Here is a 17,768-nt window from a genome sequence, read left to right on the forward strand (position 1 = left end):
TGGCGTGAAGATAGCAGTCCCAACCGTTGTATAACTATCGCAACAGAAATTCTCAACGTTGGGAATGATTTTTTTGATCCCTTTAAGGGACTTCTTTTCTTTATTTTTATTTTTTTTGAACATGGTCATAGTCTAATTTTATATTTAATAAATAAATCAATTCCTCTTAAACGATTTTATACATTTCTCTGCAATAAACATCTATTCTTGATATCCAAATTGAAGTGTATCTCAAACGGTCAAAAGTATGTTTAATATTTCAATGATGCTACCGAAGCTACCGCTAAAACTGGACTGATGATCACCGTCTCTACATGAGATTAAAAAAATAAGTTTAAAAAATTAAATAAATTTCAAAAGCTGGGAAATATGCAGGTTGCTTATAAAGTCCAGGACCCATTTTGATGTTTAATAACTCATAAAATAATAAAGATAGATTAAAATGGTTAGATAGACTCAAAAAGTTTCATGACCCTTGTCAATGAACTTCCACGTGTGCCCCCTTCGTCGCACGGAGAATATCAAGTCGATAGTCAATTTCACGCCAGGTAGCGGCAAGCATGTCGGCATCCACAGAGGCTATTGCGGTTGTAATTCTGGCATTTCCCGTTTCTGGCATTATTAATGGCCATAATGTGCGCATATGGGGATCTGAAAACCCCCATGGAGACCGTGAGAACAAAGGGATTCCCCAAAGGTTAATGTGTGGTGTTGACTAAAGCACGACCGAGTCATAGGGCCTTTCTTTTTTACTGAAAAGACGGTCTTATCAGTCGTATACTTAGACATGTTGGAAAACTTCGTATTTCCACAACTAGAAGAGCTTCAGCCACATGTCTTTTTGCAACAAGATGGTGCATCATCTCATTGGGGTATCATCGTTCGTAGTTCTTTGAATGACCATTTTCCAGAAAGATGGATTGGGAGAGGAGGTCCAATTCGTTGGCCACCCAGATCACCTGATATAACGCCGCCGGACTTTTTTCTTTGAGGATTTATGAAGGATTATGTTTACGAGAGGATCGTGTCGAACACTGATGACCTAAAAGCCAGAATTACAACAGCAATAGCCTCTGTGGATGCCGAGATGCTTGCCACTACCTGGCGTGAAATTGACTATCGACTTGATAATCTCCGTGCGACGAAGGGGGCACACGTCGAAGTTCATTGACAAGGGTCATGAAAATTTTTGAGTCTATCTAACCATTTATGTTATTAATTTTAATCTATCCTTATTATTTTATGAGTTATTAAACATCACAATGGGTCCGGGACTTTATAAACACCCTGTATAAAGCCTATTGTCGCATCACAATATATGTAGCACAATGTATACCATATCCTTTATTTAGATGCATGGGTAGATTTACGAGATCCGTATAGATTAAAATGAGAAGAGCCCGTGTAGTTAGAAAATGGAGCAATTTTTCTTGATTTTTTTCCGAACCTATTTTTTCCTTTTCTATCAATATATTTGAGTTCACTTTAGTAGGTATGTTAAGTACCTTTTGGTAATAACTTACAGATAGAAATTCCTTTACTTAAACACACTATGGCACATAGTGTGTTTAACAACTCTCAGAACAGTTCACCGTTAAACCATCAGTTCTAGTGCAAATTTGTTGGAGCCTTAATAAGTATTCAAATAAAAACAGCCATTAATGTGTCAAAGTAATTCATAATGCTTTAAAAGTTAGTGTAAGTAGTAGGATAATTTGATTCAACGTTTAACCATATAAACGTCGCATTCTAGTAAAAGTACATAGAGTTATGAAATTTCTGATAATGACATTTCCGGTTAAGAAAACTATAATTAACAAAATATACGGTATTCAAACCATTCATTTGTTAATTTTCCCGTTGATATGTTAACGGCTTTACTGGAAACTTTGGTTTTCAAAATTATAGTGTTTATTATCACACAATTTAGTAAAAAAATACAAATCAGAAAAATCAATTTTAGCCAAATAAATGGTTTTAATGCCTTGCTCTAAGTTATTACTATAAAACTACCAAACTTTACCGCATTTACCAAATTTTATTACATATTATAAAACCATATTTTATTGTTACTTTTGCCAAAATCATTACCAAAGCGCTTCGTTGAAAATTAGGTGTTCTCATAGAGCCAGAAACACAGTAAAATTTACCACATTCAGGTAGTTTTGACTGCACTTTTTTTCTCAGTGTAATATTTACTTAAGTAGAAAATGGCCGTCCATGAATGAATAATCTTTGTTTATAAAGTGGAAGTTACGAGGGAATAAAATCATTGGAAAATATGGCGTTGAATTTCTATCTTTTGGAAATAGAGATACATGTGCATAAACGTACTTATTATATTAATCAATAGACTTATTTACATTTTAAGAATTGGTTTTTAAATTTTATTTAGGTAAGGAGAAAGAGCAAAGCTTATAGACATCTTTTAGAAGGGGATTTAGTATTGAGTGTGAACGATCAGTCTAGCCAAAACTTAACATATGATCAAGTAATGGAGATTGCAGACAAAAGCGGAACCGATCTAACGCTTGAAGTTTTAAGGTGAGTCAATTTTTAAAATTCGTTTCAAATCTTTGCATTTCTTTGGGTGTTGTTTGCCTGTAATTGCAGTGAATTTTGATGTCCTGCGAATTAAAGTCATTTTCCATATATACTTAAATGCTGAATAACGCTCCTCCGCAATTTTCATTTGCTCAAATGAATTAACATTACTATTATTAGTTTATGTGCATCAATAAAATAATTTATTTATAACTGAATATGAAAAAGCACAGAAAAAGATCATGCTATGTGGCATTTATGAGAACTTAGATAAAGTTCTGTAGCATTTATGAGAGCTTAGATCATGTTTTGTGGCATTTATGAGAGCTTAGATCATGTTACGTGGCATTTATGAGAGCTTAGATCATGTTACGTGGCATTTATGAGAGCTTAGATTAAGTTACGTGGCATTTATGAGAGCTTAAAGAAATGATTTGGGAATGTACAAATATGCCACGAAACTATTTCCAACTAAACTATATTCTTAGGTCTCTACCTTCGCTATCTTCGATTTTTGGTTTTGTGTTTTCTTGATATATTTTGCACTTAACAAACATTTGATGATATGGTAATATTATACAGTATAATACCTTTAATAAAGGGATCGCTCTATTAGATTAGGAGAAATAGCGCTCGATAATTTTCAGAACTTCTATGAATTTATCATCAAAACTTTAAAGCAATAAAATGATGAGATTTTTGGTTTGTGTAAATTAAAAGTGCTCGTTTCTCAGTTTTCAGATTTTTTAAGATCTAGTTTTACTGTAGTTAACCGACTGAAAACCTATTTGGATGAAGTTAAACATTTTTTTAAATGCAAGAAAATAAAGATACTAATCAAAAAATTAAAAAACAAACAAACAGGCTACTGTATAATATTTAACTACCTATCCAAAACTGATGATTGCAGTATTGTATTGGTGTAATATTCGCAAAAGCATAACAGAATCTGAAGTACCGTTAGCTTTAAATGTCAAATTATGATTGGGTGGCGATCGTGTATTTTATGTGTATTAAAAGATAATATCAAATAGAGTAAATATCCATCATTAGTTTATTTGGGAAAATTAAATAAAAAAGATTAAAAGCATATTTAGAGTTTTCCCTCCCCGCCTCTACCCCTTCGGCAATATAGTTCAGGTGGCAGAGGAAGTGCTACTTAAATCTGGAAATTTGAATGTTTTTAAATAACAACAACTATCATATTCTTCCACTTAATACAAACTTGTAAATATTTTCTGTATCATTGCTCACACTTAAAAGACAATTTATGGTGTTTCTTTGATACCATTTGATTGAAGAAAACACAGTTTATTATTACCGAATGATAATTATGTATAAATAAAATAGTTTAGATCAATTGATAACTTAACAGTATGGTAAAAGGTCATAAAAGTGACATTTATGTGAATTAAGAGACAATCAGTTTGGAACTTATAAATACGCTTGGAAACTATTTGTACACTGAGAAAAAGTCATGATCAAAACTACCGGAATAGGGTAAAATGTTTGACTCTATTGGAACATCGAAAACTCGGTAATTTTTACCGAAGCGCTTTGGCAATTATTTTGGTAAAATTGACAATAAAATATGATTTTATAATGTGTGATAAATTTGTTATATGTGGAGAAATTCGGAAATTTCATCACGATACCTAAGAGCAGTGGTTCCCAAATGGTGTTCCGCGAAAAGGTAAAATGGAATTTAGCACATTTTTTTTAAAACTAGTAATGATTTTTTTTAAAACCTGTAATAGGTTTGTATCCAACCAATAACACATAATTTATTTAATATTAAGGTTATTTTTAAAATAATTATTTTTATATAATTGCACTAATATTTAAATAGAAAATTTTGAAAAAAATATTTTTATTAAATACATTTTGACATATTTGATATTTTTCTGAATCTCCGTTTATATTTAATTAATTAGTTGGGATATTTTTTTATCGTTTTTTTAGATTTTTTTTGTTTATTCTATGATCTTGTTTCTCATGATCTGGAATAAAGGTAATGTGAGTTTTAGCTGTAATTTGATTTTAGTATTTTAGGTTATGGATGACGAAATTTCAAAATTGCTATTTGAAATTATTTTATATTATTCTTTATTTTAATCTTCACATTAACTAAATGCTGTGCAACAAAATTATTTTTGAAGATTTAGGAAAAAGCCCTGAGATTAGATTTGATATCTAAAAGTTTTTTTTATTTTTAAAACATAGTTAAAGATATTTTATTTTAATATTTATTTACATTAGCAGCATATTATTTTAACAGTTTCAACTATTTTAAAATAGTTTTCCCAAAATTTTTGGTTTAAATTAAGTTAAAACTATATATTAATTAGGTAATTGGTATTACTTATACGCAATTAATTGATCTAAATTACAATTTCAGCGTCATAAACAAGTTTGATACCAATTTTCGACGCATATTTGGAATTTTGTTTGATTTTGACAAGCCATTAAAAATTATCTAAGCTGGAAAAAACATCTGGCTCATAGTTATGATTTTAAGTTTTACTAACTTACATTTTTTATTCAATTTATATTTTAGATTAAATACTTTTACACTAAAAAAAGCATTTAGTCAATAAACATTTTTGAATGCAAATATTGTAACAGTTGTTAAAAAAGGAATTACTAATAAAATAACGATTTGTATTTAACTTGTATAATCAATGCAATTATTTATTAACAGCTATTAACTATTAAGGAACATTATTATATCAGTAAAGCGAAACATTTTCTAAGTCAAATTAAAATTAAACTAGTATCACATTTCATTTCAGAGACAAAATTTTAAAAGTTTAATACATATCATTAATTAAAATTTTTATAAGATTTCATCTTTCATTTTCTACATTTTAAATTGGTTTGCATAGTTTTTTGACTGAAATATTTCCCTTTGAAGTTAATTTGTCCCTTCATTTATTTACATTTTTAACTATACTTTCCAGTTTTTTGTTTCTTTTTCTTCAATGTTTCAGTTTAAAAAAAAATAGCCCAGAACATTGAAATAATCAAACAAAAGACTGGCCAACAAATTTGTTATCGTTGATTATCAGAAACTTAATCAAGTGCTTACGTAAGACCACAGATGTCCCTGTGCATCTATTTAGCACTTGTTTACAGAAACACCAAGGAGAGAAAAAAGAAAAAGGACGCCCACCTGTCTAAGTTTTTTAGTTACGGCAAACTCTTCTGGTCTGCATGGAATGTTGCCAAGACAGGAAACCCTTTTATCTTTTATTTTTGTATCATTAGCGTTAAGTCAGCCTTTTAATAGCTGATTTAGGTGTTCTTTTCCCGATACATTTGGCAGCAGTTAATCATATTTTTATTTTATCCTTTCGAGGAAGCCTTTACGTATTAATATTTATAAGGGGAAAGGAAGAAATTTTCATTTTGTATCACAGATATTTATTTTAATATTGTTGCTATATGTCTTGCTGATAATGCTGTGACAGTATCTTCCGTTTTGCGTAATAAAATTGCTTAAATATGTACAAATACGCTTAAATATATACAAATTTGTTTAGTATTTTTTTATTTAGTCATACCCGTAATTATCTTGGAGTTGTGATGGCTTAGTGGTAGGCCCTTTGACATAGACTTTTTATTAGTCATATTTTTCATATTTATTAATATTTATTTTTGTATTAATTTATGTCAAAATGCAGAAAAAAACATTAAAATAAGTATTTTAATAATGTATGGTTATGAAATAATGCAAGAAAAACCAGTGTAAAATTTTCTCTACCGAACAATAATTTTTCTAATTTGCGCTTATTTGCAGTTACTGAGAACTAGGAGAAACAGTGATTCATCATTGAAATTTACAAAATTAGTTATTGATAAAGGTTTGAATATGAATGAAAATGAATTTGTTTTTCAAACTATATTTTGTTTTGGATTTAATATTTTTGAACAAATATATTTCCGATAATCTAACAGATTTTTCTAGTATCCATTACACTGTATTATTTTCATTAAAAAGTACCAAAATATATTTTTACAAGTAATTAGTGAGTCAGATACATATATATACTTATAAGGGACATCGGAGTTCATGTGCGTCAAAGGGTTAGGGCTCTGAACGGTCACTGTGAAGAACCAGGGTTCGAGTAACTGATTATCTGGAGAAGATGGAATTTGCACAGTGACACAATCATGGAGTTGGGGTCGAAATTGTGGAGCATTAACCTCCACGATTCCATGGTCCTCACCAGGCCGCTGAAGGAATGTTTTTATATTTATCTTGTATTTTAACCAGCATGACTATTAAAACTATATGCAACTCTTAAGTAATACATTTACTTTTAAATATGATGCCATATAAAAATAGCTTTTGTTTTGCTTTTTGTTCTTTCATTACTTGTTTTTTGTTCAAAAAATGGTTTGGAAACTTCTATAAAGATACATGAAAAGAAGGAATTGATTTTACAGGAAACTCCACCTTTTGCTTATTATGGAAATGTTCAGATTAGTTTCCTTCTCCAGATGCAACGACTGGAATTCTAATAATGAGAAGGAAGCACATGCTAAGCGCAACACGAGCTGCGTTCATATAAATTATTATTTTGTAATCTTCTCTGTTTGTCATCGAGATGCTTAAAGTCAACGGTTTATTGGACTTGCTTTCCTACCTGGTCGGACTGCATGAGACGAGGTAGGAAATAATAATAAGAATTATTTCGTAATGATGGAGGTTCCACAGAAACACAACTAAATATGTTGTCTTGGAGAAATCGTAAATTCAGATGAAGTTGAATGCGAAGTACATTGTATAAAATGATTTAGCAAGGTTTTGAATCAGGTTGCAGAAAAAACTTGCATTTCTAAAAAACAAATGCATTTAGAGCTATTACATTCGATTTTTTCACGAGCAACTGAAAAAAAAAAAGGAAATTCAAATTTTTAAGCCTGACATGAGCTAGTTTAATAATATTTCCCAATAGAAACATACTACTTTTTATTGCGATCTATAATGCTTTAATCTCTTTTCTGCTTTTGTTTTTTATAACTTGAGTTATGTATTTGTCTTAAGTTTACTGTGCTGTTCCAAAAATAGTTTAGATAAAAATAGTAAATGGAGAAATTTGGACTTTTCTCACATGTTTTGTTATGTTTTATTAAGGCCCGGTAAGTGGTTCCTTGAACCCTGGTATACGGGGTACTGGGAAATTACAGGCTATTTTTCAAGTATAAATAAATTTATTAGAGGCTAATAAAAATTTGTTGGATAAAAAAATATACTAAACTAAAAAAGCGGGTTAATAATATTTTCAAAATTGTGGTGGGAAAGAAATCGTAATTTTTTTTCATGTACTCCGTGTTTCTCTTTGCTTCTTTGTTACAAAAATAAAAAGATATTTCCAATGAGGTTTGGAGTGATGAAAATTAAACATAGTCCTCCCCTAATTAATTATATTTAATAAAAAAATAACTTTTTAATAAATAATAAATGAAATAAATTACATGCATACACTTTATTTATTTGAAAAATGATATCCGCTGTTTTGCTTACTTTCCGATTTACACATTAGTTGATCTTACACATTAGTTGATCTTACACTTTAGATGATCTTACATATTTGTTGATAAACTAATAAGCCAATTCTCTTATTTGTTATTACGAAACTTTGCGGCTACGTTGATTTTCTAAAGCGCCAATTGACTGACTAACTTATTAGTTCCCAATTTCTTTTTGACTACGGAACCCCAACTTCAAAAATAATTGTTTAACCCACTGGCGGTTTAGCAAATATTCAATTCCCCCCATCACGATATTTTAATAGCTAATAAACATAGAAAAACAGTTTTTGCTATGCAGAGAAAACTGCAGGTTAGAATACAATTTTACAGGTTAGAATATTAATTTTCTGTTCATTTATAATATAATTACACCGTTTCGCAAATCAATATTGGTTTAAAAAAATTTCAAACTTTTGGAACTCCTGTGACCTTTTCACGGAACTCTAAGATTTCGCTGAAAACTGTTTGGGAATCGCTACTCTAACTTATGAGGTTTTTGGTTTTCCAACTTATTCAAGTTATCGGCCATTACATCATTTTTAACAAGAATTATTCATTGCATTGGTGGAGCGCTATTTTAAAAAACACCTGTGAGGAAGATAGCTAAGGTCTATTGTTTCAGAATCTTAAGACTGTTTAGAAACATATAAAAATTTACTGCTTGGAAATTCAATTGTAATTTATTCCTTGAACTAAAAATAAATAAAAGAACTTGTTAGAAACTTGATCATAACTAAATATTATAAACCTCTTGAAGATTAAAGAAAAGGAAAAACTGTTTCAAAATTTAAAATTTTGTTCAACATCATTTTACCATCCTAAATAATGGCAATAGCTTCACTGGTAATAATTACTTTAGAGCTAAATACATCATAATAATAGAATGCAATAATTTAAAATTTCTTGAAGATATTATAAAAATAACATTATGTAACTTATACGCATTATTATGTGAAATTTCAAATGAAGCTTTGGAAAGTTATTGATATCATTTTCTAAATCTAATGGTTATATTTCTCTTCCTATTAAAAAATCGTAATCGCTGTTTTGGGTGTTCAGTTTTAAGTACATTTTGTTTTCTTGCGCAAAAACTATGAAAAAATGAGAAATGTAGAAAAATGTACAATCAGTACGATGGAATAAAAGTAAATAAACTTAACTAGTTAACTAAATAAACTCGAGCCATTTGAATTACATATTAAGTTTCTACATACATTTTAAAAATGCATTAATTCTTTGTTTTCAATATACTTGAAACGCTTGTATGTATCACCATTATTTTTCGCTTGTAAGTGAATGGATGGTTTTAGTTTCAATAAATCGTAATTAAACGCTCTTAAAAACTTTTAATGAAATACATACAGACACTTATATAATTGAGATTTGTCGTTAACGAGTCACAATCGAATTTTCTGAAGCAGCCTCCTCTTCACTTACTGAAAGAAATCATTCTAAATCAGGATTTTCATAATGGAATTTTTGTGTCTAAAAACCTCTCGAGTTATTTATTTTGAAGTAGTTCTCCTACTCATAAGTGTTCGAGAAGAGTTGGAAAAAATATGAAGAAATGGAGGGAGGAAGCTGCTCTTTAAAACATCGCAGTTCTTGGAACAAAAAAGAATTACATTCCTGAATCCAAAGTTAGCTACAGACACCAGAGGAATATCACGAGGTGCGGATAGAAGTTAAAAAGAACATGGAGTAGGAAAAACAAAACTGTAATGAGTTTCGTTGGCTTTTACCACTAGTTCTACTTTTTCAAGATGGCTGAATATCGAATGTGTGAATTTACGATTGGAACGAGAGATATACGATAGTAGGATTAAAAAGTATGGTGACTATGGGTGCGTTCGAAACTGTCACTTGTTGCGTCTTGGCATTGATGACCTTCGCTGTCTTTCGTAAAGAACTTCTGAAGGTGAAGGACTTATTTCTTTCTTTTTGGATACCAAAGAAGAGACAGAAAGCGCGTGAGACAAAGAATAAAAGGTAAAGGAAAAATTATATTTAGTTTTTTGAGTTTTCATTCATTAATTCTGTGAATTTGCAGTTAATTTTTCTGGTTTAAATTTTAATGTGTGACGAAATTTTTTTGTAATATTTCTTTTTAATCCACTCAGAAAAAAACAATATAATAAACTGGTTTAAAATGGAGCAGAATATTCAAATCTTAAATCAGTCGTAAAAATCCTATCTTAAATTAAATTTATTTTTACTTAAAATTTTATCAGATGGTGGGAATTTTTTTCTAAAACTTAACTTGTTTTTATTTAAATATTAATTGGGAAATATAAATTCTTTTCTAAAATTCAGTTTCGTTTCACTTAAATATTTAATTCCTTTTTGAAACTTAGTTTAGTTTTAGTTATATATAAATCAGGCATTGAAAATTCTTCTTTAAAATTTAGTCAATTTTCTTAAATATTGATCAGGAAGTAAAAATTCGTTTCTAAAATTTTGTTTACTTTTGTTTAAATATTAATTAGGGATTATAAATTGTTTTCGAAAATTAAGTATCTTCTAAATTAAATAAAAATTAGATAGTACAAATATTTTTCAATAAAATTTAGTTTATTTTTACTTATATATTAATCAGATAGTAAAAATTCGTTTCTAAATGTTTAAAAAAGAATATTAATCAGGAAATATAAGGTACATATAAAACTTTTAATTTGTCCCTTTCTTTAAGCACAGTTAAAATTCAATTCATTGAAAGAAAATAATTAGGTGGAATAAAAAACACTTTTCTTTTCTAATTTTTTTTTATATCATTCGTTTCAAAAAGAGTGAAAATTCCTTGAATTTGAATTGTTTTTGGCTTAAGTGTTAACGGTGAAGAATAAAAAAAAAATATTTATCCTCCTTTTATAACCATTTAAGAAAGTCATCACTTTTTACTTACGTTTAAAACATTGACTTAAATATCAATCAGGTAGTTAATAAAAACATTTGTCATTTTCCACTCGTCATCTGCTAAAAAGGAAATGGTTTTCGAATACGTTTTAATTTTTTTTTTAACGTGCATTATTTCAATACTAATTATCATACAGAAAAAAAACATTTATACTTTTCTCTCTGTCTTTTCGAAAGCAAATCAAGTGCGTCGAGTGTAATTTATAATAAATTCGTTATATTTCAAAATATGTAACTAACAGTGAGTGCTAGATAGTTTTGAGCATTTTTTTATGTTGTTATATTAATCAAAACTGCGCAAATCGTTTAGTTATCAATTGAATATTATTTAATTTAATGTTACTGAATATATTATAGTTATTTGCTTTGTTTCAAAAACATAATGTAAGAAGTGAGCATTAGAAATTAAGAAATAGAACTTAGAAAGATAATTTTTTGAAAAAATGTTAATATCTCAAAATTGAGAAACATTTATCCATGTTTGTTTTTTAGTACTTGAAAAAAGAAATGATTTAATACAGACAAACATTTAAAATGCAGCTTTTGACTAATTATCAGGTTGAAAGAATGCTGTACTAAAATTTAGTATTTCAAAATTTAGTGGAGAACTTTAATATTTCAAATGTTTAGGTAGTTAGTTCTATATTAAACTTATACTATGAGGTGAATAAATTATTTTACTTTTTTTAATATTTAAAGGACGAAATTATTCTTTTCATATGTTTGCAATTAAGTTTTTTGACTAATTGATTAGGAAGCATCAAATTTTTTAAAAATTTTCTTTCTCCCTACTAATTTAAGTATGAATTAGGTAGTGGAAAAAATATTTATCTTTCAACTAAGCACATGACGAAAGAAATTAACTTTATGCTTGCGTATAAAATAATGACTTTTGACTGAAATATTTATCAAGTGGTTAAAAAACATTTTTCATGCTCTAATCTTCATCTGCTCAAGATATTTTTACAAGCTTTACATTTATCTTTTTGATTCACACTTTTTCATATAATAAATCAAGCTGCAAAGAAATATTTAACATTTTCTTTTAATCTTTCAGCTAACGAGTAGAATAGAGAGAGTATTTAAAAATAAGTTTCTTATATTGTTCTTTATATTTTAAAATGTATTATTAATAATAATGAATATTTATTTTAAATATTTTTGAAAATTTTATATTATTATTTTAATTAAAACTGCTGAAATTGTTCTATTATGATTATAATAGATTGAATTAAATTTTGTTAAATATATACTTTATTTATTGCTATTAATTATTTTTTAAAAACATAACAATGGAAGTGTAAGCTTAATAACTTATTCCTATGCACATATCGTCACTAAGATGACTTGTATATTAATTGGTCTTATTTTTAAAACCTTTAATGATGGATTTTAGTGAAATCACATAAATAAAAAAAGATTAAGTACGTTATATAGTAAAATTTGTGATTTTATTTTACGCTTTTAATTTTTTTCAAAGTTTTATATATAAAGGATTCTTATAATAAAAACCTAGCTGATGTTTATGGTATAATTTAGTTGGATAGATCTGGAAACATGCTAAATTGATAAAGATATAACATCGTGTTTAGTTCTACTATTGCTTCAAAAACTTATTTAGTTTAAAGACATTATATAACGAATATCTAACTTAATTTATTCGTATGATATGTTTATTTTCTCTAAAAATATGAAGGATAATTTCAAGCACTTTTTTGAGAAAAATGACTTATTCTAGATATTTATTTATTATACTTCATTTATTCATTGCAGCTATCAGACCTTTAAATGTATTCAGTGCTGACAAAGGGATTTTAATTATACAGGAATGCTTAAAATTATGATTATTTTTAAAAAATTGCAGTTTAATAAATTGGATGAATATATGAAACAATAAACAAGAAACACTTACCTGCTTATATTTTGAATAAGCATGGGACCTGTATTTTGCAGTATACTGAATAATATTAGTAAATAATATACTCGTGTTTTGACAAAATAAATAAAAATAAGTAACACATAAAGAACCCTCAACGGACATAAGAAGCTGAAACATAACGGTTTTCTAAATTGAAGTTAAAAGATAAAAAATCGTTTGATTTTTTATGGAATAAATCATATTTAAAATTCATTAGGGACAACGATTTTTTACGTCGCATTTCTAAGTGAAGTTTGTCGGAACAATAAGTTCTACTGATTTTTAAGTAGAAATAAATTCCTAATTGAAATCCTTCTACAATGCGCGAAAAAAAAATCAATAAAAAGTAAAGAATTGTCTTGAATAAATTTTCACGTACGTTTGCATTTTTACGCACTGGGACTCAATTTTAATGGTTAGACTCAACTGAGACTCAACTTTTAATGGTATACCTTAAATATATTTAGAATTACCTTTGCAATATCAATTTTTTACGTGGAATTATATTCGGATAAATGAATTTTATAATTGTATGCAAAAGTATTTCAATTCGCTTTGAAATTTCTCGCAAAAAGTAAAATTATCATTATGGATTGAACGACGGTGCAAACTACTTTGACCATATTTCCTAGACTGCAGCTGTTCCCTTTATTTGAGGGTCAGAAATTCAAGTACGATAATAATTAATAATTGATGATAATAATTGATAATAATAATTATTAATTATCATAAATAATTATCATGAATAATTATTATTAATAATAAATAATTAACAATAAATTATTATTATTAATAATCAATAATTAATAATTATTATTAAAAATAAATAATTATTATTAATAATTAATAGTAGAATAAAAATGTGCATAATTTCCTAACTTAAAATATCGGTGATCCTTACTTAAAATATCAGATTATAAGTCCTTCAGAGTGATATTTTTTTTTTGGCTCACTGCACCTCTTTTTACAAAAATAATTGATGAGGACCAGTTCATGGCTAAATATAATGAAAATATTTTGATTTTTGGTAAAATTTTATCTCAAAACGTATTTCTTGTATCATCCATCTTCATTTCTAAACAGCTGTGGACAGATTTTACCCAGATGTGATCTAGTCTTTTGATGTAATTCATGTATGAAATTGAAATATTTTGGATTGTTTGTTTTGCACATAACTGAAATGTGGAGAGTTTTGAGTTGCATTTGTTTTGTCAGTTTAACTTGAAGAATAATTTTTTTACGCTTTTATTGTGTGTTTTGAACTAGTAATAATTAAAATTTAAACCTGTGAATAATCAAAATTAAGATTATAAGGCTGTTTTAAGCTCATTATTTTCTACAATAACGTAAATATGAAGTAATTGTTATAGCATAGGTACGAAACAATAACTATTCGTATTCCGAGTAAATATACAAAATTCACAAGTGGTGTTTTAATATATTTCAATGTTAATACAGTAAAACTTGTGTAAGTTGACCACTTGTGGTGCATTGTTTTAGTGGTCAACTTAGACAAGTAGTCAACTTATAGAGGGGGTGGGTCATTGTTTACTTTTTCGTTTCCTATATCATGTTGCTATATGTTTAATTTTTATTTTTACTTGACTTAAAAATTTTATTCAGAAAATATGCAAATGAATATCTTAAGAAATGTGTTTAAACTTGAATGAACTTCAATTTAATACATATAATTCTAATATTTAACTAATTTTTTTTTTAAAAATTATTTCGTTAGTTATGCATGTGAAGTGTCTAATAAATATAATTTCTTAAAATACCAGAACACGAAAACATGTAATTTGAAAACTTTAACAAAATAAAATTATTTGAACACTTTAAAATTTATTTACTACACTTAAGGATCAAAGACCATAAATAAAGGATCAAATACAAATTTCAGAGCATTCATTTATTCAAATGCTTACTATTGCAACTGGAATAGCAACTTTTCAACTAACACACCTGTTTTCAATGAACGGATGAAAGAAAACATCAAAAGCTGACCCCTTACAGTTTCCCCTGATGGTCAACTCACAAACGGGTTTAGATTAGCTTTTTACACTATTTCACCAAACAAGTAAAATTTTAACATACATTGCCAAAATGACAGAAAATTTTCTTAATTTTTTTTTCTGGTCAACTTATGAGGGTTTCAGAATAGAATTTCATAATACTCCTAGATAAAATTTACTTATTTCAGTGGTCAACATACAAGACAGACAGGTGGTCAAGTTGCAAAGGTTTTGCTTCTTTATATTATATAGGAAATATTCCGCTCTTGATAATTGAAGTCAACTTATGCAGGTGCCTAACTTACAAGGGTGGTCAACTTGGCAGGTTTCACTACAGTGAAACTTGCGTAAGTTGACCACTTGTGAGACATGAATTTGACGGTTCAAATAGAGAAGTGGTCACCTTACCATTTTTGTTGTATTTACCAAATTTGTGCTTGAACTGTAAGATTAACTTAAAAGATTTCCCTATACGTAAATTTGTTTCGATTTCTTGTGCCACATATGTGTTTAGAGTAGGTTTTTTAAAATTATTTTTATTTTATTTCCAATGCAGCAGGCGATACAGACATTATCCTAAGGCTGAACAGAGATCAAAAGAAAAAAAAAATACAAATACAGAAAGAGATGAAATATGCAAAATACAAAAACAAAAGCAAAACATCAAACATTAAAATTAAATCAAGAACTTAAATTGAACAAAAGTTCTCTGGCCTCCCAGTATCGGGAGTAGATGCAGTTCTTTGTGAGAACTGAACAGTTGAGAAGATGTTCAGCATTCATCGTCGCACCACTGCGGCAGAGGGGGCAGGCAGGATTATCCACTATGTTTACAGTAGTTTGAAAAGCACATTTTTCGTTTTCGTCTCCGCTGTAGTGCGTACAAGTTGCGTAGGTTAAGTACCAAAATGATAACAAAAATTTAGAAATGAAATTCTTCTGTTTGTGTGTCTTCCTGAAAGTACAAAAAGAAAGTATAAAATACAAAATTTTGTTGATTTGCATAAATTTTTTACCTGACAAAGCGTTGTATTTTTAAAGCACGGTTGATAAGAAAGTATGCTAGACGCATATTATAAGAGTAACACTCGGGAACAAATTTGTTTTTGGGTTTTGAGGTTCGTATGAGATTTTTTTAGCGTATCTTGGATATTTTTAAGTCACTGATTACAAATCTGCAATCAGTTTCTTTCTCCAAGTTACAAAATTTGTGGCTGGGTGGCGCAGTTGGTTTGTCGTGGGCCTTCTGAGCCCAAGTCTGCGGGTTCGATCCCCGGCCCAGACACCGGATTTTCGGAATGCAGAAAATCCTCAGCAGCCATGTCGTATGATTATGCGGCATGTCCTGGAGTGCCCTGGAGAGATCCCTGGAGTGCCTTATTGGCTTTTGGCATTTCCGTCAAAATTAAATTCCTAGTGCACTTTAGCATCCAAATAGAGTCTCGATGCTGCCATCTAGTGTGGCAGAAACTAGACGTCCAAATTAACATGACCAACGGTATCTTACCCATTGTGGTGGTCCTGGAAGAGTGGATACCACTTCTGGAGAACGCACTAGGTCTGCTCATCGGCAAGACCGATTATACAGCTCATTGGAAATGAAAAAAAAAAATTACAAAATTTTTGAAGGAAAATTTTTTAGCTGATTTTTTTATTGAAATGTGCAAGTTTGAAAACCTTATAACAAGGGGCCACATAAATGGAGAGATAAACATTTAGGGGAGTTAAGGCACATCAGCAGGATTAAAATCTGATAGAAACCCATGCCTGGAAAATTGCTACCATACGCCGTTAATGTCACTTCTCTATAATGAACTATTTCTCCGTGTGCTATTGAACAGGTCATAATAGTGAAACGCTCTCAACCACGAGAACCTTTATGGACATGGGTTCTTATGCAATTTTAATTCTGATGATGTGCCTTAACTCTTCGAAGATATTGTCGAAATATTTATTCAAGCCCTTTTTAAATTATAACGTTTTCAAACTTGAGCATTTAAAAAGAAAATAGATTAAAAATGTCATTTAAAAATATTTGAAGCTTTGGGAGCAAAACTAATTTCTGATTTGCAATCCCTACACCCAAATTAGGCAATATCAAGTATTTGTATAAATTCAACAAAAAAATTTGTTCCCCAGTGTGATTAAACAATCATACTCGAATGTTAACAAATTAGCTCTTCAATTCTTGGGCTGAAAATTTCATTGCTTGAAACATTTTATTCCTTTCATTATAAATATAAAGCATTAACATTGATCAAAGTACAGTTTTTAAGAAAACATATATTTTATCATATAAAATTGTGAAAGCAAAAAATAATTTAAAAACACCACTAAAGAATAGCAAAATGTCATGGAGCTTTGAAAGGAATCCACCAATTAATATTTCCTTTTATTTCATTATTCATTTTTTCGCTTTCGCCATTCTCAATTTTTGATGAAACTTTGCTTGTATGCTTGTGAAAATTTGCATTGAAGAAACTTCATTGTAAGTCTGTTACTTGACGTCCACAAATTCAGTCTTAGATTAGTTAGAAAAAATATTTTACAAAGATGTATTTTAGAATGAAGTGTAATTGATTGGATTATAATGTTTATTCTAACAGTTCGTTATATTCTTGTAGGCAAGATTCTAACAAAGAGAATCTTTATCCTTCTTATTCTACAACCCTGGATTCTACAGTAAAGGTGACACCTTTTCAAACCGTAGAAAATGGAGCTGTCACTAAAGAAACGTCTCTCAAGGAAACGAGTACCAAAGTGAGAATATTTCCCTTTTACTACTTACTTATCTAATTTAAACTTAATTAACTATAAAAACTGAAACGTTAAACCTTAAAATT

The 17,768-nt window shown here is 28.8% G+C and overlaps 1 protein-coding gene across 6 annotated transcripts in view; it reads left to right on the forward strand.

The window, feature by feature from the left end:
- LOC107440408 (uncharacterized) overlaps window positions 1-17,768 on the forward strand; it is a 77,622-nt gene that overhangs the window by 29,621 nt on the left and 30,233 nt on the right. For 4 of the 6 annotated variants that reach the window (XM_071187155.2, XM_071187157.2, XM_043044576.3 and 1 more), the window contains exons 2-3: window positions 2,396-2,544; window positions 17,550-17,685. In XM_071187155.2, the coding sequence (XP_071043256.2) occupies window positions 2,495-2,544; window positions 17,550-17,685 (186 nt within the window). In that variant the 5' untranslated portion in view covers window positions 2,396-2,494. Of the gene's footprint in view, window positions 1-2,395; window positions 2,545-9,618; window positions 10,072-17,549; window positions 17,686-17,768 lie in introns of those variants that run through there. The other 2 variants (XM_071187156.2, XM_071187153.2) reach the window with 2 other exon arrangements.

The sequence above is a fragment of the Parasteatoda tepidariorum genome, chromosome 9 (genome assembly GCF_982258835.1).
Source record: "Parasteatoda tepidariorum strain Cologne lab strain chromosome 9, Ptep-v5.0, whole genome shotgun sequence".
Taxonomy (NCBI): domain Eukaryota; kingdom Metazoa; phylum Arthropoda; class Arachnida; order Araneae; family Theridiidae; genus Parasteatoda; species Parasteatoda tepidariorum.